Raw genomic sequence first — 25396 nt, forward strand, 5'->3', positions numbered from 1 at the left:
GTGTAAAAAATACGGTTTAGGTAGTGAATGTATTAAGGAAGTCATATGTAAATTTATTTTTAGTGGCTGAATAATTTAAAACCTTATGTAGGAATTCACTAAATTTCCCCCAATTTAGGAACTTTTTACTATTTGAAAAGGAAATTTATAATCACTTTGTAGAGTGAGTGATGGTTTTTGCTTTAGTTCTACCCCTTTGTAGAGTTCCAAGGGGTTCTGGTATAGCTCCAAACAGCAGGCATAGCTTTTGTCAGTGCCAAGATTTTATTTAGTTAAGAAACAAAAAATCTTTACAAGGAACTTTGGCTCCCCTGAGGACTTCCTAGCATTCAATTCATTCAATTAACTCCTATTGCGCATGCTTTGACCTCTCATGTATCTGGTCCCATAGAAACCATGAACCTCGTAACAGATTGATGCCTATGAAAACGTCAATTTGCCTGTCCATTCTTCCACCCCAATACACATACCCCCATGGGCTGTTCTAATTTGGAGGCAGCTAGAGGTAGCCAAGAACTCCAGGTTTCTTTCACCTGCAGGAACTTAGAATACATACTGTGAAAAACTTGGTTTAGGTATTGAATATGTTAATGAAGTCATGTACATTTATTTTTAGTGGCTGAATAATTTAAAACATTATGTGGGAATTCACTGTATTTCCCCAAATATAAGAACTTTTTAGTTTTAAAATGGAATTTACAATCACTGTAGAAAATTTGGACATTAAAGTATAAGCAAGTAAAAATCACCCCGAAATTCATCATTCAGAGAAACAGTATTTTGCCGAACCATTCGAGTTACATAATTTTATATACTACATATTATTTTGTAATCTGTGTTTTTGACTTACTTTACCAAAATAATTTTCTTATGTAAACAGAATATAGATTTAGAGTGTTTCAATTTGGGGAAGCCTCATACTTTAACCAATTTCCTATTAATGGACATATAGATTTTTAACAATTTCTACTGTTAAAATAATACTATAATGAATATCACATGCAATCATCATACCACACTTGTCCAATTATTTCTTAGGGTCCTTAACGTTGAATGGAATGAATATGTATTTAAAATTTTGATATCTACAGTTTAACCCTCCCAAAGGATTAAACAACTTACATTCTCACCAAGGTAGTCCTTTTTTTCCTTCACCATCATTGACACTGGATGTTGTTAAATTGAAAAAAATCATTGGCTGGGCACGGTGGCTCATGCCTGTATTCCCAGCACTTTGGGAGGCCAAGGTGGCTGTATCATGAGGTCGGGAGATCAAGACCATCCTGACCAACACAGTGAAACCCCGTCTCTACTAAAAATACAAAAATTAGCTGGGCATGGTAGTACGTGCCTATAATCGCAGTTACTTGGGAGGCTGAGGCAGAGAATAGCTTGAACCAGGGAGTCAGAGTTTGCAGTGAGCTGAGATCGTGCCACTGCACTCCAGCCTGGTGACAGAATGAGACTCTGTCTCTAAATAAATAAATAAATAAAATGAAATAATCTGATAGATGAAAAGGTAGTTTAAGTATATTATGGTAGTGTTTTTCAGGTTTCTCAAATCAATCCATAGTAAAAACATTTTACACATATATCCATACAAGTATATGTGGTATACATATACATTATAGTTGCATATGCACTGTAGTTGAAAAAAGTTTCAACGTTTCTTTATGTGATACGTTCCAAAAAATTTGAATGTCTTTCTAAAATGAGGCTCTTTTAGTATGGGTATTACTCAGGCTGTAATAGTGAGAAAATATTTGTTATATGAAAAAAGCATCTATCACTTCTGTGTTAAGTGCCAGTATTCTCAATTTATGCAGAGAAAAAAAGAAAAACAATACATTAATATTTTAAGCAATCCCCTTCCCACCCGATTTGCGATTATACAAAATATATTAGTTTCTTTTACATTGTAAAATGTATACAACTTATAAGAAGACTATACTCAAAATCATAAAATACTAGTTAACTTAGCTTCTGAGTTTACAGTGGCCAGTGTGGTGTGCTCTAAATGCTGCTGTCTGATCCCTCCCTCCGCTGGTCAGATTTATTACTATAAAAATACCACTCCCATTTGTTTTTTTCCTCAATTGGCAATTATAAATGGTAGTGCATTAACCATTCAGTTCTCACCACTCCTTCCCTATTCTTCTACCTCTGGGTCCTTTTGTTCCTCCCTTTCCAGATAGCCCTTGGTAACCTGGTGATGAGTAGTAGCTAAGGCATCCCACAAGTAGTGATGAGTTGTTAGGTGACAAAGGGAACCTCTATCTTAATGCTATTAACAGGGTCCAAAAATCCCATTGCATGGAACACGGAGTTATATTATTACATGGCTAATGAAAAGACAGGACTAAGTCTGTTATAGAGGATGGGACTAACCCCTAATTATGTTATATATGAATTTGTATTATTATATGGTTTCAATGTATTGAGCTAAAAAGCATTCTCTGAGGTGTGAAACAAAGGCTTAAAGCTCCCCTTGAAGGATGTGCAAAATGTGAAGAAAAAGATGAACAGTGTACCTTGGACTAGACTTTCCATCTTGAGTTAAAGCAGATTTGACTTTGATGATACATGAAAATAACGCAGCAGCCTGGGTTGCAGGGCCTGAGACTTGATATTCCTTGAATTAGGATCAGAATCAAGAGTAGAAGTTTATCAGAATCTCTCCATCTCCCTCATTAGTCAGCGGCTGCTACAGACTGTGTTTTTATCTCCCCACAATTCATAAGTTAAATTCTAACCCCTAGTGTGGTGGTATTGGGAGGTGGGGACTTTGGAAGGGCAGACATCTCATGAACGGGCTTAATGTTCTTATGAAAGGGACCCTGAGGCTGGGTGCGGTGGCTCACGCCTGTAATCACAGTACTTTGGGAGGCCAAGGTGGGCAGATCACGAGGTCAGATCAAGACCAGCCTGGCCAACATGGTGAAACCCCGTCTCTACTAAAAATACAAAAAAATTAGCCAGGCGTGGTGGCACATGCCTGTAATCCCAGCTACTTGGGAAGCTGAGGCAGGAGAACTGCTTGAACCTGGGAGGTAGAGGTTGCAGTAAGCCAAGATCACACCATTGCACTCCAGCCTGGAAGACAGAGCAAGACCCTGTCTCAAAAAAAAAAAGTGACCCCGGAGAGCTACCTTCCCCTTCCACCATGTGAGGACACAGAGACTAAGAATTAGGAAGTTCTAAGACTAAGAACTAGTCTAAGAACTAGGAAGTAGGCTCTCACCAGACCCTGAATTTGCCGGCACCTTGAACTTGGACTTCTCAGCATTCAGAACTGTAAGAAGTAAATTTATTTTATAAACCACCCAGTCTATGGTATTTGTTGTAGCAGTCTGAATAGACTAAGATAGCAGCTCTCTATCACTCTTGTTTATAAGGGGTTGAAGTTTACTCTACCTCAGGCAGAGCTAAGCAAAAAAGATTCTATCCTGATTACAACAAGATGAAAATAAACAGAATTGACAAGATAAATTTATTACTAAAAATAAAGCAGCTGAAGTTTTTCCCAGGGAAAACCATCACCACAGGATCCATGATGAAATATGTTAGTATCTTCTTTGCTTCTGAATTGCTGCTTTCTTCCATATATCTGAAATCTTAAAGTTAAATTAATCATGATGAAAATGATGTGGCATCCGATCCCTTCCTGTTCAATCTGAAGACTGAATTGGGTTACACTGTGATGGAGACGTCAAGTGCTGCAGGTGAGTATCTACCAAGGGTTCATGTGTCAGGAACACAGGCTGGTAAGAAGACGCAAAGGCTGCAGGCTGAAGCTCCGGGAGGTCCAGGGATCCTGGAGAAAACAATTCCTTAAGTTCCACTGCTACTTGGGAGTCTCAGGAGACTGTTTTGGTCAGACATGTACATGTCCTTTCAATCAATTCCTCAACACCCTTGCATCTGTCAGCTCAATTTTGCCTTTGTTAGGATAGGAAAGATACTTTGACAATGAAAACTGAAACACATTAAGTGGGTTATAGAGTGTATTAGGCAAAGAGTGAGGATTTCAATTCCATTTTTTAGCCCAGAGTTTTCCCTATATGACCCCAAAGCCTGAACCCCTGATCACTCATTTGTGGGAGGAATTCATGGAACACAGGCAGGGCCAAGGCTTTGACTTTACTTGAATGTTATTCCCTGAACAGTAAACCTTCCCCTGGTGTTCTGCTCTGGTCTTGTTAGGTTACAGAATGAGATACCTTAGTTTCTGGGGCACCCTGCCTTACTATAATCGCAGGTGCTCCCTGTGACATCTGTGAGTAACCTAGGAAGCTATGCAGGCCACAGGTTCCCCTCTGACGCAGCACTCTGCAAGGCTGATTCAGTGAAAGCTTTTTATCACTCAATGCCTAGATATTTAGGGTAACTCAGTTATGTGTGAAGATGGGAAGGTAGCCTAAACACAGTCAATTCTCAAACCAGAAGGGTAAAGTTAAAGATACCTGGCAGAAGGGGATCATTCTGATCTTCATTAAAGGTGTGTCTCTGAAAGGCTTCAAAGCTCATAGCTGCATCATTCTCTGGCAGCCCCTCGGGTAGCTGCCCATCTCCAGGTTTGCACACATCAAATTTCACCCACTGGTAACTGTGGAGTCAAAGGAAATCACTCTTGAGAGTTATCTGCTAGCCATAAATACCCATTCCTACCTCCAAAGGATCAGGTATTTTTTCTTTATATTCCTCCCATATATATCTAAAACACATATTAGCTAACAAAAATCTAAAAGCAGGCCTCTTTAGTGACAAATTATTCCGCTAGATTTCCCACCTCTTTTGCGGTCATGGTATACACAGAAAATAGTAATAATCAAGAGAACAGTGGGGTCCTGGCTCTTGCTCACCTGACCAGAGGGCTAAGAGGACCGATACTGAGCCATACTGGTCAAGAAGCAAGCAGGCTCTGCACAAAGCAGCTCAGTGAACAAAGCAGTAACTGCCAGTCCCTGCCTGGCTGATCACTGAGCTTTTCTCAAGGGAATGAATTTGACCACACTTACTCCATGCATTTTCGAGCTCCTGGGCAACTCTGGATCAGGTTGTGGATGGCTGGATGGGAAAACCCAAAAAAGTCAGCTCCAGCTGGAAGCAGGTTAGGCATTAGTTTCCCCCTAAACAGGAGAGGGATAATTTTGGTTTGAGAGCTTAGAGGGAGATGAAGATGGGTTTAAGAACAGAATAGTGGTATGAACACATAGGATAAGCTTTCTTGACTTTGATAATGTGGAGGCTCTAGTTGGTATGAAGTGAGGAGAATCCAGGATAGGTTTCTATAAAATAAGAGATCTCCACTCATTAAAAGCAAGAGTAAGGGTTTCACTGTACCAGCGGTGATCTTTTATCCTGTTTTCAAGCTTTTGGTCAACTTACATAGTAGCGCTTATAGTCTTGAGCAGTTCTGCATGGCAAGCATCTGCAGAAGAGCTGACGATGGGATTCTGGGGGTCATCTTCGGGAACAATTTCAAACTGAGAAAGATAAACGAACAATGAGATCAATCCTCAAGAAGGAAGGAGAGAGAAGCATACTACCCCTGTAAATATTTCTTTACTCTGGAGCTTGAAGCTGATGTATACCATCCTCAAAAGGGACACAATTACTTTCCTATAGGGCTGCTAAAAATTAAAAAAAATCCAAGTCCATAGAGAAAGTCCTTTGACTGTTTCAGTTCTACCCTTCTTGGTTGACAGCTTTCCAAAGGTGAGCATTTAATTTGTTATATACCTTTCCAATCCACTTATATCCTTAAGTACAAATACAAATGGTATTTTAAAAACAAATGAGATTACTCTCCATGTAGTCTTGTTAGTTTTACAAGATCTAGAAAAACAGGCTGATTGCAAACTGCCATTTCATTGTATTTGCTTTAAGTGTTAAAAGATCTTCATTGTGTTTATGTGGCCAGTTTTCTATAAAGTTCAATGATATTTTTGCCAGGAAAATATTTCTGTAACAAGTTCTACCTAGCCAATTAAATTCCTTGACTAGTTACATAAAGTTCAGTTAAACAGTTTCTAGTTCTTCAATGTTTACTTCATTCAAATTATCCTGAGTGGTATTAATTTATTTTCTGTATAATTTTTTAGAATACTGAACATTACTGATTTCTAAAAAAGTCAAAGCAAATTTTACTGAGTATAGATTCTATTACTGTTAGTTTTCTTCTGTGGTTATTTCACTGGATTAAATTTACTATGTCAAATTTTAGAGATCTCTCAATTGTATAAGTAATAAATTCTCCTGTGAGTAGTTTTAGTCAATGGTGGTTTTCTTATTTCAAACAATGGCATATCTTGCCAGGTTAAGATTCTAATGTTTTATATTTATTTCTCGGCTAATTAATGAAAACACTGTGAGCAATTAATTTCAAGTAGTCCAGGACTGCTCTACTATTTGGTATCCATCATGTCCATTTCAATTACTTTTTTGTATTGAAAGTTTTACCCTACTTGGGTAAGGAGCATTAAGGGTAGAAATGTTACACTTTAAAGATACTTCCTTGTTAGTACTAATGTGTAAATCCATCTCATTCTTTCAATTGCTATACATACAAGAATGGATATATTTTACTTAACCATTTTCTGGTTGATGGTTATTTAGGCTATTTCTGATTTCCTGCTATTGCAAATACTGGTACAATGCACATTGTTACGTGTTACTTTGGTCACATTTGCACATTTCTCTAGGTGCAAATGTGTACCTAGTGCAGTCTAGATACCAGACTATCTAGACATATTCTGGGTCAAATGATATACATATTAAAATTGTTGATACTGCCAACCTGCCCTCCCAAAACACTACCAATTTTCACTCCTACTAATGTGTACTTGTTTTCCTCCACCCCAGCCAGCACTGGATATTATTAATCCCTCTGATAGGTGCCTATGAGCAAAATAAGATCAAATAAGATATCATTTTTGTTTTATTTGCATTTCCTCACTTACTGATGAGGCAGGCCCACTCTTTACCATCTGTACTACTTCTGTGAAATGCCTGTGGGTTTTGTTTTTTTTTTCTTTTTTTTAAATATTGCTTTTTCTTACTCTACAGGAGCACTTTATCTAATAGTAATCCTTTGGCATATGTTTTCTTTCTGTTTATTGCTTGTGTTTTAACTCTGATCATGGTGCCTTTTGCCATTCAGAAGTGTTTACATTTTTAATAGTTAAGTATGTTATTATTTTCCATTATGACTTCTAAATTTCATGTCTTGCTAAAGAAAGCCTTTCATCTCACCCTAAGAGTATAAGAAATTCTTTTAAATTTTCCTTTAACATATTTGTAGAATAAAATATTCAACAAAGCTAAAGTAATAAGTCATATTGCCACTTACAGACAAATATATCAATAAAATGGAATCATCTGGAAACAGATACAAGTATTACATATATTTACTGTGCCACTTGACGTTAGTTGGAACAAAATTTCAAGCTAGATTCCTAGCTCACAAACCTAAAACTAATGTCCAGTTAGGTTAATGAGCTAAAAAACTAAAAACACAACAGATTCTTCTTTTTCAAAAACGTTTTAGCATTTTGTTTTTCACCGGAAATTAAGAATTGACTCATCAATTTCTATTAGTATTTTGATTAAATTTGCATTACATTTATAGATGTATTATAAATATGGTATACCATTAAAATAATGAGTCTTTCTAAAGAAACTGTTGCATAATTAAGGTCATATGAGCTCTCAACTATGCCTAACAGCGCTCTGATAGGCGTGATGCAGTATTATCTACAAGACTCAAGCAGTCTCAGGGTTCTCCTAGCTTCTGCTGAAAGACTCCTTGCCTTGCCTCTACTTCCTTCTACCTTACTCTCTAGTGATCTGTAACTTCCTCAGTGAAGTTTAAAACTCTGAAAATGGTCTATTTCCCCCCACCCCCCAAAATCAGGAGATGATGGTTGGGGAAAATGAACTGTCTCAAATCTTAGCACTGAGAATTATGAAAAACGTACTTAGCAAGACCAGGATTTAAGACTCTCAGGTCTTTAAGAGTATGTACAGCCAGAAACTAATACGCAGCTTCTTTGCCAACTCCATTTTGGTCCAACCTGAAATGGCAGTGTATCAAACCATACCTTCCCTGTATTTTGGCCTGTACTTCACAAGTAGGCTTGATCAAGGCTTGATCAAGGCTTACACAGTCACAAAGTCAGCAGTTGAAGTAGCATGGTTAAATAGAAAAGAGCCTCAATTTGAGAATTAGACAGATAACAGACTCACATCCAAGCTCAACCACTTATTAGCAGAGGTATGACTTTGGGCCACTTACTTTTCTGCATCTTTGGACTACCCAAATGGTGATTATACGTATCTACCTTGTAAGGTATCAGAACAGGTAATTCATATTAAGTGCCTAGCATAGAAAAGGTTCTAAAGACAAACAGTGGTTATTGGAGGGGGTACCTGAGGCCGCACACCACCATCCTTTATCTGACAGGTATATAGACACTTCTGGTCTGGGCACTTCATGCTGGCATATATTCGAGTACTGCAGTAGCCCACAGGGTAGATGGCACTCTCATCATGAAAGCCAGGTCGGTCGGTGATGATCTATAAAAAACATTCCCCCAACCTAGGATTGAGGTCACTGCAGAATTTAGAAGTCCAGTTTCCTGTGGTCGCCTTTAGAACCACTTTGGGGCTGTAAAGAGTGACAAATCACAGAGACAGAGAGTAGGCTATGTGGCAGACAACACTGACCTGGTTTTGCAGGGACTGGAGATATTCTGGGGTTGGTATAAATCAGCAAGGGGCTGCTGCTAATGGGAAGAGGGAGGGAAGGCTCAACCCCATTCCCACATTTCTCTGATTCTCCTCTCTATATATCGCTGGTCTCACTCACCTCCCCCAGGCTATATACTGTTAGACCCCCTAGTCCGATGGGGAACACAGGCCGTCCTGAGGGATCCAGGGCAATGGGCTGAACCAGCTTGCGAGCACCTCCCTCCATTTTCTTTTTCTTGCATGTTTTCTTCAGAACTGAAACGCAAATCTGGGGTCACCCACTTCAGGCCCATCCCAATGTTGAAGGGAAGGGAAAAATTTGCATGTGAATAGTAAGAGCAATAAGCCAATTCTGGTTTTACATACTTACTGAATGGGCATGTGGGGCATTCCCCCAAAAGCCTTGAGTAGCTTTCTAACCTGCCCATATTAGTGTTTAGGAGCTAAAAGCCTCATACATTTTAAGGCCTCTTATTTCATTTGTAAGATCAGAAATTTCCCAAACCAGCAGTGTGCTCAAAAGGCCACCTAGCCCATTCCCCTGCCTCTAGGAAAGACTAAATGGAATGCAACCCAGAGAGCTGGGGGAAGGAGGAAGTCCGTCTGCTCCCCTTGCATTTAAGGAAGTCTAGCCAGAATTTCTCCACCCAAAGTGGCTCTAATACATTTGTTTCTCAAGGGCTATCAGGGTTCCTTAACCGGATGAGACTCTAAGTATATCTGTAGCCATATGTGTCTATAAGTTAGTACCAGGTCTGTCATTAATAGGTGAGTCACTGGGGCAATTGATATCATCTCCCCCAAGTACCTTCCAGTTTGTTGTTCTCTTTGCCTTTTTCTTTTTTCTCCTTCTTGGATTTCTTCCCAAATGGTTCCTCAGCCCCAGTGCTGGGCCCAGAAATAGGCCCAGCTCCCTGTATAGTTCCCACAGAGCTGGCCACACTGTAAGTCAGGGGCAAACTGGAGCTGTGGGAGGGAGCTGCAGTCTGCACTTCCCCTTCAGTTAGAGCCTGAAGCTGGAGAAGCTTCTTTAGCAAGTACCTGAGGTCAGAAAGGAAAAGGAACAGAGGAATGAACTTCTGTATTGTCTAAATTCAGTATTTTACTCAAGTACTGGGAAAAGCCAGAATTGTATATAAGATTATTACACTCATAAAAATAAGGTTCTTAATTGGACCCTGTGAATCAACCATAAAGCCCTAGAGGGCAATGAATACTTCAAGAAGCCACAGATAGGATAAGAGCTGTTGCTTATCTCTTGCATCTGGATGGTTTCTCTACTTTGATGTTGGACAGTGTTAGGCTTCTAAAAGGCACATGATTTACAGATGTATATATACCCATTTTGCTTTGCACAGAATAATATGTACAGACTAAATATTTGTAGAATGAGAGGCAGTTGCTTTTATCATTTAGCTTTTATAATTGGGGGGTTTAAATAAGATTATTTACTAGATGTGGCAAGATGGCTTTTTCAGAAAGATGAGTAGAGGAGCTGTCGCATCACCATGGCCCAACATAACTTGGGTGTGCAGGAACCAATGCCACAGGTTGTGAGTTTCTCTGTATTTGATCAAGTGGCCAAGGGGCTATGCGCTACATATAAATCCCAGTGGAAAGAAAAATCTCTACAGCAGTAACACCATTATCAAGCTCCAAAAATGTGATGCTGAACACAAAATGAAGCCAGCTCACCTTCTTTCTTCTTTTGCTTTAAGAAATTTTTCCTCAAGACGAGCAATTTCATCACAAATAGCAGCATTTTCCTTTAAGTAAAATTTTGAATACAATCATATAAAATGAATAAACAATCACATTCATATGCTGGGAAGAGAATCTATATTTCAAATCAAAAACCTTGTATTGCTGAGTGAGAAGGAAGAGCTATTCTACCTTGTGACAAGCTATAAATAGAGCCATAGGTAAAGGTAGTCAGGTTCTACTATGGGCAGGGTAACTATGTAATTTATTATCCAATCTGGGACACCTTTGAGTGAAAAGGGGGTGCTATTAATGCTTATGCCAGAACAATATGGTAAACCAAGACTGTCCTGGGCAAGCCAAGATTAATGGTCACCCTAATTAGTATAGTGTTTGGTAGAGAAAAAGGCATACTGCTTAAATCCATAGATGCTTAAATTCAATACTATAAAAATGAAGACTGTCTATTCCCAAGTGCCTCAACTCTTGAGAAACTTAGAAAGCCTATCTAACCCAAATAGAGAAATACTTATATGTATTCAAGCATCATCTTTTTTTTTTTTTTTTTAACTGATGACTCAATCTATCTCCCAAGCACCAATCCTGAAGGGAATGCTGAATCTGAATGCTCCATAGGTGGAACCTCAAGCTCTCAATGTTCAAAACAACATCCCTTTTCTTCACATAATCTTCTTCATGTATTTGATGGAACCAACATCCTGGAAATAAATTCCAAGCTTTAGGTACCTTTGACGTATAGGGGATAAAAGAAAGGGAACAGTCAATCAGATGCCAAGTCCTCTTAGTTCTACTTTTCTTGTTCCTCTCCAGTGCAAATAGCAAGCAATGCACTTAGCAAGTGCTGAATAAGTGTTTTTGGAACGTGTATTCTAACTTCTGAACCTTTCCTTATGCTTCCAAAAATGCTGAGACGTTTGAGCTTTTGGTAAAGAGAAGAGATAAACTGTTGACTTGGATGTAGGAGGACATTTGAGGACTCCACCTCTATTTCCAAGCACTGAAGCAAGCCAAAATATTCTAATATAAAGTTATGGCTGGCAAGCTATATTAAGTTTATTCATTCAATAATTCCAGTGCTTCTACAATAAAAGGAAGAAACACTTGGAACACTCAAAGCTTAGAGGGGGGAAATTCCTGAAAGTTTCATGTACGTGTTTGGGCAAGGGGTCAGTTATGGGGAAGTGAGGTGCTCAGAAAATAGGCTGTGTAGTGGAAGTTATAAAATAGAATCACGGCATCTTAAGTTGGGGTCAGGGCTCTGACACACTACCCTTGGGCAAATCATCTCTCTGGGCTTCAGTATTCTCATTTTAAAAATAATGCCTAATTCTCAGGGCTGCATCTCGAGAATCAAACACATTTCCTAGAGTTTTGCAATAATAACGATGACTAAAATTTATTGGCATATCTTCTAGGCACCAAGCACTTTTCTTTGCTCATTTAATCTTTATTATTCTACAAGGTAGTTATCTCATTTACAGATTAGGACAGAGAAATTACGTAATTTGTCCAAGGACACAAGGCTAACAAGTAGTAGTGTATATGGAAAAGCCAACACTATATTAATACTGTCACCCTGAGAAGAGGGGGAACGCTTGGGGAAAGACTTCGTGAGGGAGTCTCCAGGCGGAGACTGGCTGGACGCGGGTCAGACTCACAAACACCGTGGCCTTGGCCGCTTTGCGCAGCCGCAGGTACTTCAGCCGGTACTTCTCGTTCTGGCTCTTCTTCGGAAGCTTTTTCATCCTGGCCTTGCTGGACTGCAGCTGGGCCCGCGGCGAAGAGGCGAGGCCGTCCAGCAGGCTCATGGTCCAGCCCCGCTACGGGGGCCCCAAGACGCGGCCGGCATCGGATCCTAGGTCAGGGAGCAGGCAGGAGCGCTGGCTTCGTTTGTTCGGTGCCAGTGGAATCGGGCCTCTAGGAATCCAGCTCTCCAAGGCGTTCCCAGGGCTGACCGCAGAGCCAGAGACCCTAGCAACCCACCCGGCTCCCGGATCCTCTCAGTACTTCCGTGTCTCTCTCGGAAGTAAGCCATTCCCGGAACTTACGTCACGGTGCCGGCCGCGTGTAACTTCCGGGGCAGGGAGAGTAGGTAGTCTAGCGGTGCAATCCCTGGCCAGCTTGGAGGAAAGAAAGGGCTGGGGGGAGTGCGGGAAGAGGAGAGGAGGGATGGCCGACGGCCGGAATCGGAATCCGAACGTCGGGCGTCTTTGTGCTTAGCTGAAGGGTACTATTGTTGAACTAACTCGCGAACAAACAAAAAGCTTACCAACGCGAGCTCTCGTTCACGCTCCCCCGCACGGCCACTGCATTTCAACACGTTTTTCATGCGTGGAGCAGACAGGCTTTCCCCAGACTATAGAACAAAGGGAACGCAAGTGTTGGGACTCTGCTTCCTTACCTGTCTCATTCCTTTATGCAGCTCACAGAAATGTGTTTGCAGGGCCTTCTAATGCTATGATCTTCCTAGGAGCTGGGAACGCAGTAGTGAATAGGAAGAAACGCCCTGGCTCTTTCTAGTAGGGAAGATGAAAGATTTAACACGCAGTTTTAATACTAGCACTAAGCAGGCACTCAGTAAATGTTTGCCTACTGAAGCCAGAAGTATATTTCTGTACATAATATGTACGTTTATGTGGTTCTAACTTTATAAACAAGGTCTATTTAAAATTAAGGTGTATAGACAAATCTTTATGGTGCGGTATTGGTAAATGACCCAGGCCGGATGGCAGAAGGCTTGCATCTTTTCCAGCGATGGCAATACCTAGTTTAGTAACTCTCTTTTTTTCTCTCTAACCTGAATATAGTCTTTGGATTCTGAAGTTTGTAATAGTGGAGGTGAATGGGATTTCTACATTGTAAAATACTCTATTGATACATAATGACTGTTACATTTTCAAAATGTAGGCTTCTTGTTTTTTTTTTTTTTTTTTTTTTTTTTTGAGACGGAGTCTGGCTCTGCCGCCCAGGCTGGAGTGCAGTGGCGCGATGCGGCTCACTTCAGCCTCTGCCTCGTGGATTCAAGCGATTCTCCTGCCTCAGCCTCCCGAGTAGCTGGGATTACAGACGCCCGCCACCATGCCTCGCTACTTTTTGTATCTTTAGTAGAAATGTGGTTTTACCATGTTGGGCAGGCTGGTCTCAAACTCCTGACCTCAGATAATCTGCCTGCCTTGTATTACAGGGTGAGCCACCGTAACCGGCTCAAAATGTAGACTCTTAGAAGTGTAGAAATTCAGGAAATATGTTACATAGTTAAAACAGTAAGTTCACTACTGGAGAAAAATATAACACTATAATACGTAAGGTATAGTCAGAATAAAAAACAGGTTTAGAACTGATGACCCAGGTACTTAATTTCTGAAAATAGTAAAAGCAGTGACAGGGTCTTGGCAAAATTGGTTTAATACAGAGGAAAGCTTATGGAATTCTTTTTATGATCATCCATATTGTAAACTGCTCCAACAAGACCTGAGTGAGTTAGGTGCCAGTGTTTCACAAACATACTTAAGGCAGCCATATCTATTCAGTTTTGGAAAATACTAGGATTATTTTTAGCTCATAAAATACCCACATTAATGCCTTTGGTAATATAGACTGGTGCTTTACCTTGGAACCTGAAAGTAATCCCAGTAATAGGAAGAGACTTTTCTTTCTTTTCCTTTTTCTTTATTTAAAAAAAATCTTGTTTGTTGATTGCCTGATTTATTTGCTGTCATGCTGTATTTTGTCCTTGCAGGCTTTGGGGTCTGACTTTATTTGCATTATTTATGTTCATATACGTGTATCACATCTAGTGGGAAGAAAAGTGCTATCCTTTGTCCTAGTTTGCAGGCTGTTCTGGCCAATGGACTTCAGTGGAATTTTCATGAAAATATTTTTTGTTTGTTCTTCATTTGAAGCATTTCCTAACCCTTACAAAGCATTTCATTCGAAATTTAGAAATTTAGAAAATATAGTACAAGAAAGGTTTAAAAAATCCATAATGTTACCATTTGGAATGAACTACTTTTAACATGTTAGTATATGTGTCTAATATTTTATGCATTTTTATATAGATTAGAGAATACTGAAAATAAAGTTTCCTTTTTGTTCATTTACCATTATGTCATTTCAATTTCACAAGTGTTACTATAGCTTCTTTTTAAGCATAATTTAAAGTAGCTGGTTGATATTCTAGTTATGGCTGTATTATATTTTGCATAATTACTTCCATGTTCTTTGGCTTTTTGGTCAATTCCATTAAAAACACATCTTTGTGTACAAAGCTTTTTCCATGTAGGACTGTTTAGAGGCTGGATCTGTGTGCTCCAAAATGGTGATGCCACTGAGCAACTCATTCCTTATATGTTTAGAAGAATATTTACTTAGTGCCAATTATGATACCACCTTTAAGAACCTTAGTTTAAGAAGGAAAGACAGAGAAGTAAATTGGCAATGTTAATATGGTGTAATAAGTTTATTTCATAGGTTTTATTTTATTTGACAGCACCCAGTCAGCGAGGGAGGGAGAAGATAGGAAAGGTTTCTTAAAGGAGATCTATCTGGGCAGACTCTGAAGGAATGGTAGTAGTTGGCTGGCCCAGGGAAGAACAAAGGAGGGCATGCTGGGTGGTAGAGACAGCATATTCAAAGGGTCAGCATAGTGAGAAGCATGGGAACTACAAGTAGTTGATCAGTGTGAAAGATGAGTGTAGAGAGAAGCAAGAGGGGAGACTGAAGCAGTAAGTAGGGTTTGGGTCATGGAAAGTCTTGTGTACCAACTGAAGAGTTGGACTTGAACCCAGTGACAATAGGAAACCATTGATCAATGTCTATCAGCTCTTTGCTTGTTTTAGGTAGACTTAACTGAATTTGTCAGAAGCAACATAACTTTTCTACTTTATGAAGAAGGGTGTAAATGGCCTACACTAAAATTCTCTAATGAAATGCATAATATGCAGCCCTAAAAAGAAATATAAAATGGCAGACAGCATGATGTTGTGTCTGAGTGTCATCTTTGAAGTCAGATCAAAGTTCCATTAACTACAGGTGTAGGAATAGGAGTTAGAAGCTAAAATGGGGTGATAAATCAGGAGAGAAAGAAGTTCAATAGGACTTTACTGTCTACCCATTTCTAAGTGCTTGCTATGCAGTGATTGGCTATAAGGGAAGGCATAGTATCCTCTGGAGTACTAAAAGCATACCTGGCCCCATTAACAGCTGTGAAGGAGTCCATAGCCCATAATCACAGCCCCTGGTGGAATGAGTTCCTGGTTTAGATGGTGAAAGTGTATCTGGGTATCTGAAGCCCCCACTCATGGCTGAGACATGGCCCTGGCCTTTTTCTACTATGTCCTTACATCCCAAGAGCAGATTACAAATTGAAACCATTATCTCCCAGTGCACTTTGGAGGCTACAGAGGACTTGGGCAAGGTTGATAACTTCCACGGAGTAAGCTGGGTAAATTCCTAGGATTTCAGGCCACACCAGAGGGTTTCCAGGGGTTTACATCTTTATTAATCTCTTGACAACTTGCCTCACTTGCTCTCTTGGGTGAGTGGAATGCACATCCTAGAAGGATTATGGAATTGCCTCCATAAATGGCCTTTAGAATCTTCTTTCCTTGCAGCATGTCTTTATTTCTTTTTATTTATACTATCGTCATAGAATGTTCTAGATTTAATTTTTTCTCTCTTTAACTCTTCAGCTCCAGCTTTCACATTTATTTCCATGTCTTGATTATGTCTTCTTACTTTTAGGATAACACGATAAAAGATATTCAGTTAAATCCAAACTTAGCAATTCTAAAGTGTGTTTTGTGTGTGTGTGTGTGTGTGTATTAGTATGCATGTATTATGAAGAAGAAGAGAGAATTTCTACAAAATTTCTTGCTCCATGGCTTTTTTTCTTTTTCTTTTTTTTTTTTGAGACGGAGTTTCGCTCTTGTTACCCTGGCTGAAGTGCAATGGCGCGATCTCAGCTCACCGCAACCTCCGCCTCCTGGGTTCAGGTAGTTCTCCTGCCTCAGCCTCCTGAGTAGCTGAGATTACAGGCACGCGCACCACCACGCCCAGCTAATGTTTTGTATTTTTAGTAGAGACGGGGTTTCACCATGTTGACCAGGATGGTCTCGATCTCTTGACCTTGTGATCCACCCGCCTCAGCCTCCCAAAGTGCTGAGATTACAGGCGTGAGCCACCGCGCCTGGCCGCTCCATGGCTTTTTAACTATGGGTGTTCATCACATGCCGGGTGGGTGAGGTGTTTGGGTTTTGAGGGTTCTAAGCCAGCCAATAAAGTCATAAAATCAACTACTGTGTCAATATTGTGCTTCTGGGTGGTTGTTTCCTTTAACACACATAAGACACTCAGCCAGCTAAAAGAGATGAGCTCAGAGATGTTAGCTCGGAGGAAAAGAAGGATCACATTGAGGTCATTGATGGGGCATCCTAGCATCTTTCTGCTGAGGAGATCAAAAGCTGGGAGCATCTCATAGACAGATAAGAGTCGTTTGTCCCACTGACATAGTCGTGTGAGGTTGTATATTATCACTGGAACCAATATGGTGTATATTGCTATGCTGGAGAGGCTAACAATCTGGAAAACGGACAGCAATGTCAGCCTACACATGATTAAATTGGGGACATGGGTCTCATCACTTAGCAGCCCTGTCTTGATGGAGCAGCTGAATTCTTCCTGGAAGAAGATATCCAGATGGAAATGACCAAGGTATAGGTAAGTGGCGGAGGTGAAGAGGAGCAATAGGGAGTTCCTCAGAAGGTAGGTAGCCACTAGTGAATGTGAACGCTGCTTACATGCCAGGTACCGCTCTAGCAAAGGGAATTCAAAGTATCGTTCTTTCCGAGCCCTGGGCAGTGGAAGAAAGGAGGCAAGGTTAGTAGTGACCATTTAGAACTATACTCCAAGAGAGCCATGTGACAAAGCAACAGATCTGTGTTTTCAACATGGCATTCTTGGCTCCCATGAAAATCTGCCTTCCCCGAGCATACCCATACTTCTCCCCAAAACAGAGGCATGTGAGTATATCCTGATTCTCCAAGTTCTAACTGCAATGTGATAAACCCAGTGAATGATCAGTGAGTAATGATTTGTTACACTGGATTTCTGCCTAGCAAGGCAGATAGAAGTTCTAAGCTGAAGTAGGAGCTTTAGAATACACTTATGAAATTAGCACTGGACTGGAAGTTTAGCTAAGTATACTCTGGACCAGGCATGGTGGCTCATGCCTATATATAATCCCAGCACTTTGGGAGGCTGAGGTAGAAGGGTCCCTTAAACCCAGGAATTTGAGATCACCCTGGGAAACACAGTGAGACCCCATCTCCATGAGAAAAATACAAAAATTAGCTGGGTGTGGTAGTGCACACTTATCGTCCCAGCTACTCGGGAGGCCGAGGAGGGAGGATTGCTTGTGCCCAGGAGACAGACTGTAATGAGCCAACGTGCCATTGCATTCCAGCCTAGGCAACAGAGCGAGACCTTGTCTCCAAAAAAAAGTTCATTCTGGTTCTTGGCTTGTGTACTATGTGTATGATTTTTGGGCCAATTCATTCATTTTACACAAATAATTTGGCTCACAAATGTTTCTTGAGAGCTGTGGTGTTCAGGTACATGTAAGCCAGTCTGTGCTCTGAAGAAGCTTAGAGCCTGGCTTGTGAGGAAGGGGCAGATAAGACATGCAGATATGGAATAAAAATGACACTTGGTTTGTTGCTAAAATCATGGACACAAACTGTAGTAGCTGCAAAATTTAGGAGACGAGGTAGCAGTGTGGCCTTCAGTGTTCAGAAACACTTACGGAAAATATTGACTGAAATCTGGGCTTCAAAAGATAGAGATGAATATTTTTCAGAGGATAGAGTATGTGCATAAATACGGGTCAAATGTTAACGCAACTGTCCCCTTGTGCGGTCTAGCCTGGCCACTCTGTATAAAACTATCCCTCCAGCTTCCTCCTGCCCCTACTTTACTTTTTCTTTTCTTCATTCCACTTATTATCTCAGAACATATATTTCACTCCTGCGTTCTGTTTATTCGTCTGCTTTTCCTTAATAGAATGTAAACTCCACATGGGTAGGTACAGTTTTGTCTCTCCTGCCCTCACCCCCAACACATACATACGAATGTATCAGAAGCACCCAGGACAGTGCCTGTATGCAGGTGGAGGGATGATTAAATAGATAAATGATTTGTTCAGGGGAAAAGGAGGAGGCTGCCTAGGTGCAGTGAAAGGTTTTTGTCACCTGGTAGTTAGAATTTTGAAAAGGTAGTTGGTGACAGTGTGCTGAGGGCCTTGAACACATATTTGGGAAAATTTGGGTATTTTTGGTGGGCACGAAGGGAGCTATTTAAGGTTTCTGAAGGGAGTAGTGTATGAAAGTGGAATTCCAGAGAGATGAATTCCTTTGTGGGCTCAGTGTGGTCACCTGTACACTAGAGAAAGAGTCCCTTCTCTCTTCCTTTACAGAAACACTAGAAAGTTAATGAGATGATGTGTTAAGCACGTTGCTTTCTTAAGAAGGATGGCATGGAAGATCATTTAAAGATGACTATGCAAAGATACCATTTTAACGCTTGAGTGAATTTTTCAGAAAAAGATGGAAGAGACAACTCACTTCTCCAGCTCATCCCAGAACACATAGGGGTCGGAGCTCTTCTGCCGGATCTTCAGCATGTGCTGCACCAGGCGGATGGAGCGATTATAGGATTTGTCCAGTTCGCTGATGATGAACAGCAGATCGGAGCTGAGGGCTGGCACAGCTGCATACTGCCACAGCAGCACTGGCAGGTACATGAGCAAGGCCAGGGCCAGCAGGGAGTAGGGGAGGGCCTGCAGGGTGAAAGCAGCTGAAGGGAGGCTGGGGCTGCTGAGACCCCCCAAAGTGACAGCATTGAGTGAAGGGCTCTCTTTTCCTCAGTTCTCGCCTCAGCAGAGGAAGGCTGTGTGGGGAATGGGTTCGCCCAGGCTGAGGCCCTGAGGCTCCCTACTGACCTGGCTGAGTATAGGGAGGGCTGCTTGAGAAGGGATGAGCAACTTCATGCTCCCCTGGTTCACTTTTCTGATCCAGGGTCTGTGTGGGGTGCCAGGAAGAAGAGAGAGAGAGGAGGGGCGGGGAAGGGGAAGAGAACAGAGAAGGGGAAGAAGAAGGCGAATGGGGAGATACATATAGAGAGATAGGGAGGGAGAGAGAGAGCTATCTCCCTACCTCCCTCAAAGTAGTCTGGGCAGCTAGGGATCCTGGCCAGCAGAGGCCATGTTGTCTTAAGGGAGAGAAAATACCATTTCTTCCCTGTCACCTTCCTGGACTTGTCTGATGCACAGTGGTCTTTTCTGATTTTTGGATTCTTGGTAATGCCAAACTACACCATCAGACACTGTCTTGGGACTCTTTGGGGGCTCTTTCAGGTATGTAAATCTACAAGCATACTTTTAGGAATTGTCTCCTCAGTGACTATATCATTATCTACCTGCAATAAGGGACTGATATGGGTTGAATGGTGTCCATGTCCACCTCCCTCCATTCATACACTGAAGTCCTAATTCTTAGTACATCAGAAAGAAACCCTATTTGGAAATGGGTTTGTTGTGGATGCCATTAGTTAATTTAAAACGAGGTCATACTGGAATAGGGTGGGCCCCTAATTCATTATGACTGACGTGCTTAAAAAAAAAAAGGCAGGTAAAGAGGCAGACATGCACTCAGGGAGACTGCCCAGGGCACTGCATCTACAAGCCGAGGAGTGGGACCTGGCAGACCTTTCCCTCACAGCCCTCAGGGGAGCCAATACTGATGACACTTTGATCTTGGACTTCGGTCTCCAGAACCATGAGACAATAATTTTCATTATTGAAGCCACCCAGCTAGTGGTGCTTTGTTTTGGCAGCCCTAGCAAATTAATATAGGGACTTTTCCTTAGGTTTCCTCATCAGACTTACCACACCTAGCAGGGTTGGCCAACTATTTTGGCTACAGTGAAAAAAAAAGAGTTTTTTTTCTTTTTTCTTTTTTTTTTTTGAGATGGAGTCTCATTTCTGTCACCCAGCCTGGAGTGCAGTGGCACGATTTTCGCTCACTACAACCTCCACCTCTTGAGTTCAAGCAATTCTCCTGCCTCAGCCTCCTGAGTAGCTGGGATTACAGGTGCTTGGTACCACACCTGGCTAATTTTTGTGTTTTTAGTAGAGACAGGGTTTCACCATGTTGGCTAGGCTGGTCTTCATTTCTCAAGTAATCCACCTGCCTTGGCCTCCTAAAGTGCTGGATTATAGGTGTGAGATACCACGTCCAGCCTGCAAAGATTTTTTAAAACTACATTTTTGCTAGGTGCTAAACATGGATTATTTTATTTGATTTTCACAAGGATGTCATCAGGTAGATATAGTTAGCGTCTCTATTTAACAGATAAAGAAACCAAAGCATAAAAAGATTAAGTAACCCGTGCAGAGTTGTACATCAAGTAGGTAGGAGAGCCAGCATTTGGAACTATACACTGTCTGATTTTGGAGCTTATTCCCTGAATGACTACCTCACTTACAGCTTCTGCAGAACCAGGGATGTTTTTCAGAAGAGAGTTTGAAGAAAAAGGGAGGATACATAATTGATTGCATCTGGGTAGAAAAGAAAGGTGTGTGTTTGTGTTTTCTGAATTAAATGAGAAAGACATGTTAAGAAAGGCACAGCAGGCTCTAGAGAAAATTAGAAACTTTTTGCTCCTAAAAAAGGACATTTCTTGAAAATAAACCCTTCACACTTAGGGATTCTGTTGTAGTAGGCTAAAGTGGGGTCTGAGAATTTGGGTTTAAAGAGCTTCCTGGTGGCCGGGCGTGGTGGCTCACGCCTGTAATCCCAGCACTTTGGGAAGCTGAGGCAAGTAGATCACCTGAGATAAGGAGTTCAAGACCAGCTTGGTCAACATAGTAAAACCCCATCTCTACTAAAAATACAAAAATTAGCCAGGCATGGTGGCATGCACCTGTAATCCCAGCTACTCGGGAGGCTGAGACAGGAGAATTGCTTGAACCCTGGAGGTAAAGTTTGCAGTGAGCCAAGATTGTGCCACCGCCCCCCCCCCTGGGAAAAGAAAGGGAACCCACCCTCCCTACAAAAAAAAAAAAAAAAAAAAAAAAAAAAGAGCTTCTGGTGATCAAGATTATCAGGCAATTTGATCCTTTTCTGATATGCGAATTCCACTACCATAGAACTTTTTTTTTTTTTTTTTTTTTAACTATCTAGATCCTTCCTGAACTTCTAGTGACAGAAATCTCATGAACTCTTTCCATTAAGTATCCAGTTTTGTCTCAGTCCTAGAACTGTGGCAATTTGAGCCCCTGTAAACTGTCATGCCTAGAAAATGCTACAAGTGTCTTCTGACTAAACATCATGAATCAAACATACATGTTACCACTGCTGCCTCCTAAAACCCCACTAGGCTGTCAATGAGGTATAAAAGAAGACATATTTTTATAAGATCAAAGAGAACAGGGGAAGAGACAAAGAAACCCATTATTGAAAACTGGAAAGTTGCAGGATAGAAGACACCAGCCATGGGGAGGATGGGGAGAGCAGCAGGGACAGGCAGCTGTTTTCACCACTGAACCAGGAATTGGACACACCAGATACTTCTGAAAACAAGTGTGCAGGAGGGGCTCAAAACAGGGAAGTTTTTGGAAAAATTTGTGTAAGAAATAGCCTGCGTATCTTTTCTGTAATGTGAGGCAGACAAGCAACTGCTCTTTCCCTCCCCTAACAGAGGCTTGATGGTTACTCCCTGGAGAGATTAAATCACATTAAACTCTCCACTTGGGTCCACTGAGGCAGGGGAACGGTGCTGAGGACAGGGTGAGCAGCTGAGTGAACTCTGAATGGTGAGACCCACAGCCGAGTTCCCAGAGGGTTGGCAGCCGGGCTTAATTCCAATTGCACCCTGCCTCTCCCCACAAATTAAGGATTCAATGACTCTTCTAGGAGGAAACTGACAAGCCCAGGAGAGAGGACTACAGAGTCAATATTTCAGATACTAATGAAATAGACCAAAGGGATCACCTTAAACCGAAGTCTGCTTGTTTATATGCCTCACCCTTACAAACAAAGCTTCCAATTAGATAAAAGTCGGCAACCAAAGATCACCAGATTCAGAGAATGCCTGAAATGTGAAAGTAAGTGATGAAAATAAATGGGTTGGGGATGGGGGAGACAGAGGCAAGAAGGAGTAGAATGAAGTGGTTCTGCCGTACTCCACTCAGCTGTGAAGCCGGCCTTACAAGGGTTTGCTTTACCTTGTGGGGCCAGAGAGATTTCATCTTGTTCTGGCCAGGCCCGTCCTGCTCATGGTGAACCAGTGAGTCCCAACAGGAGCTGTCCACGTAGGCCGCCTGCCAGACGCTGAAGTTACTGGGAGAGAAGCAGCTGATTGGAGACCCTGCAACAGGAATACAACTTTGAGGCCGTTGGAGTGGAGCAGTGGGGAGTCAGGGGCAATCACGTAACTCTTCCCCAGTTTCTGCTTCTGGCAGGGACTGTCTTCTTCCCACACCTTAGTTTTCTGGGTTGAGCACTGCTATGTCACTGTAGGACAGGGCACTCCTGGACACATCTCACTATATGGCCTGGGCCTGCCAGTGCTGACTCATCCTTTTGGGTCTGGCAGTTCTTTGCTCTCAGTGCACCCCCTGGCCTCCTTGTGCTCCTGTAGTCTGGTACCAGAAGGCTTGCAGTTTGATGATGATGTCTCTTTCCTTAAATAACTGACATCCTTTAGGCTCTAAAATGTTGAGGATTGATTGCCTGGGCTTCTGAGCCTAAATGAAGAGAAAGAGTGGGCAAATTATGCCGGAAGGAAAGTGGGCTTGGAGGAGAGTTCCTGCCTTTTGTTTTCACGTCATTCTCCAGAAAGAGGCAGAAGTGGGAGCCATTTCTTCTCCCCTGGTGTGGATGAATGAAGAGGCAGTGGGAGGCTGGCATACCTTTTTGGGAACTGTAGTAAGCACTGCCAGAAAGGAAAGCCAGAAGTCTCAGTTCTCAGGAAGTCCACATTCTCTTTAAAAAAGGTAGTTGTTGGGCCCGGCGCAGTGGCTCACGCCTGTAATCCCAGCACTGTGGGAGGCCGAGGCGGGTGGATCACGAGGTCAAGAGATCGAGACCATCCTGGTCAACATGGTGAAACCCCGTCTCTACTAAAAATACAAAAAACTAGCTGGGCATGGTGGCGCGTGCCTGTGATCCCAGCGACTCAGGAGGCTGGGGCAGGAGAATTGCCTGAACCCAGGAGGCGGAGGTTGTGGTGAGCTGAGATCGCGCCATTGCACTCCAGCCTGGGTAACAAGAGCGAAACGCCATCTCAAAAAAAAAAAAAAAAAAAAAGGTAGTTGTTTTGCTGAGTGAATCCAGCACCTGAAACCCTAGATGTATGTGTATGCTCTTGTCTGTGTGTGCGGCTGGGGTTTGTAGACAGGAAGCAGTGGGTTCATCCAGCATCTCCGATGTGTCTGGGTCTCAGGCACTTAATACATGTTCTCAAATCAGTAACTTTGGAACTGGGGGGCTAGGGGTGGGAAGAAGGCCCAGAGCAAATAAGAGACTTGGTGACAGCCCAGATAAGATGAAGAGGTCTAAGGTCTTAAAAACATCGCCAAGGGCATCAACTTCTTTAATCCATACTGAAAACCAAAATAAACGTTTAATTAATTGAAATGAAGTAACATATATGAATACTAAAATTACAACTAATTTTTTTTTACTGTAATATTTTGGAGATGACTTTCAGACTTTTTGGTGCCTCTCCTTTGCTGGTGCCCTGAACTCATGTGTTATCTGCCTTTTGGGTAATCCAGCCCAGCCCGAAATCATGGAATCCAGTCACTGTGCACACCATCTCACTTCAGAGCCCATGCAGAGAGTGACGTGAAGAGGTGTCTCTCTTGTGCACTGGGTCTTGGAAGCGACTTACCGGAGGAGAACTCCTGGGCGAATGCCAGGGACATCAGCAACAAGGGGGAGCCGACAGATACGAACTTGACTATCCGGTCCAGGGGCAGTTCCAGGCGCAGTCCTTTGAGGCGGGGGCCCCTGCGGTCAGGCAGCAGGGCATCCGAGAGCATGTACTCTGCAGCTGTGTGTGCAAGTGACATGATGCTGCTGAGCTTGGGGGTGCAGAGGGGGCAGGAGGGGTCCTGGGATGGTGGAATGAGGAGATGGCAGCTTCAGGCAGCTGGCTTTGAGCAGAAAGTGCCTGTTGCCCCAGCCTTATGGATATCTATGCTGGGAGCAGGCGATGGTTCCCTAAATAACTGCCCAGGCCCTGAGTCAGGCCATGCTAATTAGAGGGAGGCATAGCCTTAGCGGGTCCTTGCTGGAGGAGGGTCGGGCCTCACCTGGGGCTGGTGCCGTGCTGCTGTCTGGATCGTCCCAGAGCAGATGGAGTTCTGTGGCTTTATGCCGCCTTGTCATTAATAAAGTATTTTCAGCGGGGTGGTGGAGAGAAGCAGGGCTGTGGAGCCAGGCCCCCCCATGTAATTGGTGTGGAATTTGGGTTAGGATTGCTTAAATGTATTGAAGGCACTCATTTTGTGGTTTGGGGTGGGAATGGAGCCCCCACGACCCAGCTGGGATTGCTACCCTACATAGCAGTCTTTGTCCCAGTAATGATTTTTGCTCCGGGCCCAGACTCTTTCCCAGAAACTGCTCTGTATTTGGTGTTAGGTTTCCTTCCCTGACTCTGGTCTTTTTTCCAAAATGTTTCAACTACATATTTACATTTTCCCGTTTCTTTTCAGCCCATCAATTTTTTAGGAACCTGGGGGATGCAAGGCAGTGTTGAGTTGTGGAAAGAGCACAGCCTTTGAAATTTGGAGGGAAAACTCCTTCACTGGAGACCTAGGAGTACTCAGGTTTTAACTGTGTGACTTCAGGAAAATCAGTTT

General features: G+C 42.2%; 2 protein-coding genes across 4 annotated transcripts; both read right to left on the bottom strand.

Moving 5' to 3' along the window:
- Window positions 1–3461: 3461 nt before the first annotated feature.
- Window positions 3462–12514, bottom strand: TBRG1 (transforming growth factor beta regulator 1). The gene is made up of 9 exons (XM_032285095.1): window positions 12132–12514; window positions 10447–10517; window positions 9560–9792; window positions 8870–9006; window positions 8431–8577; window positions 5389–5486; window positions 5019–5129; window positions 4464–4606; window positions 3462–3814 (listed from the first exon to the last, which is right to left on the bottom strand). The coding sequence occupies exons 1-9, from the start codon at window positions 12279–12281 to the stop codon at window positions 3669–3671; spliced, it is 1236 nt and encodes a 411-aa protein (XP_032140986.1). The 5' UTR covers window positions 12282–12514; the 3' UTR covers window positions 3462–3668.
- A 1953-nt stretch (window positions 12515–14467) lies between these two features.
- PANX3 (pannexin 3) lies at window positions 14468–24956 on the bottom strand. 3 transcript variants are annotated; one of them, XM_032285096.1, is made up of 6 exons: window positions 24848–24956; window positions 24424–24585; window positions 22754–22896; window positions 19092–19306; window positions 16682–17323; window positions 14468–16361 (listed from the first exon to the last, which is right to left on the bottom strand). In XM_032285096.1, the coding sequence occupies exons 1-5, from the start codon at window positions 24921–24923 to the stop codon at window positions 16684–16686; spliced, it is 1236 nt and encodes a 411-aa protein (XP_032140987.1). In that variant the 5' UTR covers window positions 24924–24956; the 3' UTR covers window positions 14468–16361; window positions 16682–16683. The 3 variants fall into 3 exon arrangements, with proteins under 3 accessions (XP_032140987.1, XP_032140990.1, XP_032140988.1); XM_032285099.1 differs by lacking the exon at window positions 24848–24956 and having other exon boundaries at window positions 24424–24816; XM_032285097.1 differs by lacking the exon at window positions 14468–16361 and having other exon boundaries at window positions 16668–17323.
- Window positions 24957–25396: the final 440 nt, after the last annotated feature.

The sequence above is a fragment of the Sapajus apella genome, unplaced genomic scaffold, assembly GCF_009761245.1.
Source record: "Sapajus apella isolate SASKATOON/1434 unplaced genomic scaffold, GSC_monkey_1.0 scaffold16, whole genome shotgun sequence".
NCBI classification, from domain to species: domain Eukaryota; kingdom Metazoa; phylum Chordata; class Mammalia; order Primates; family Cebidae; genus Sapajus; species Sapajus apella.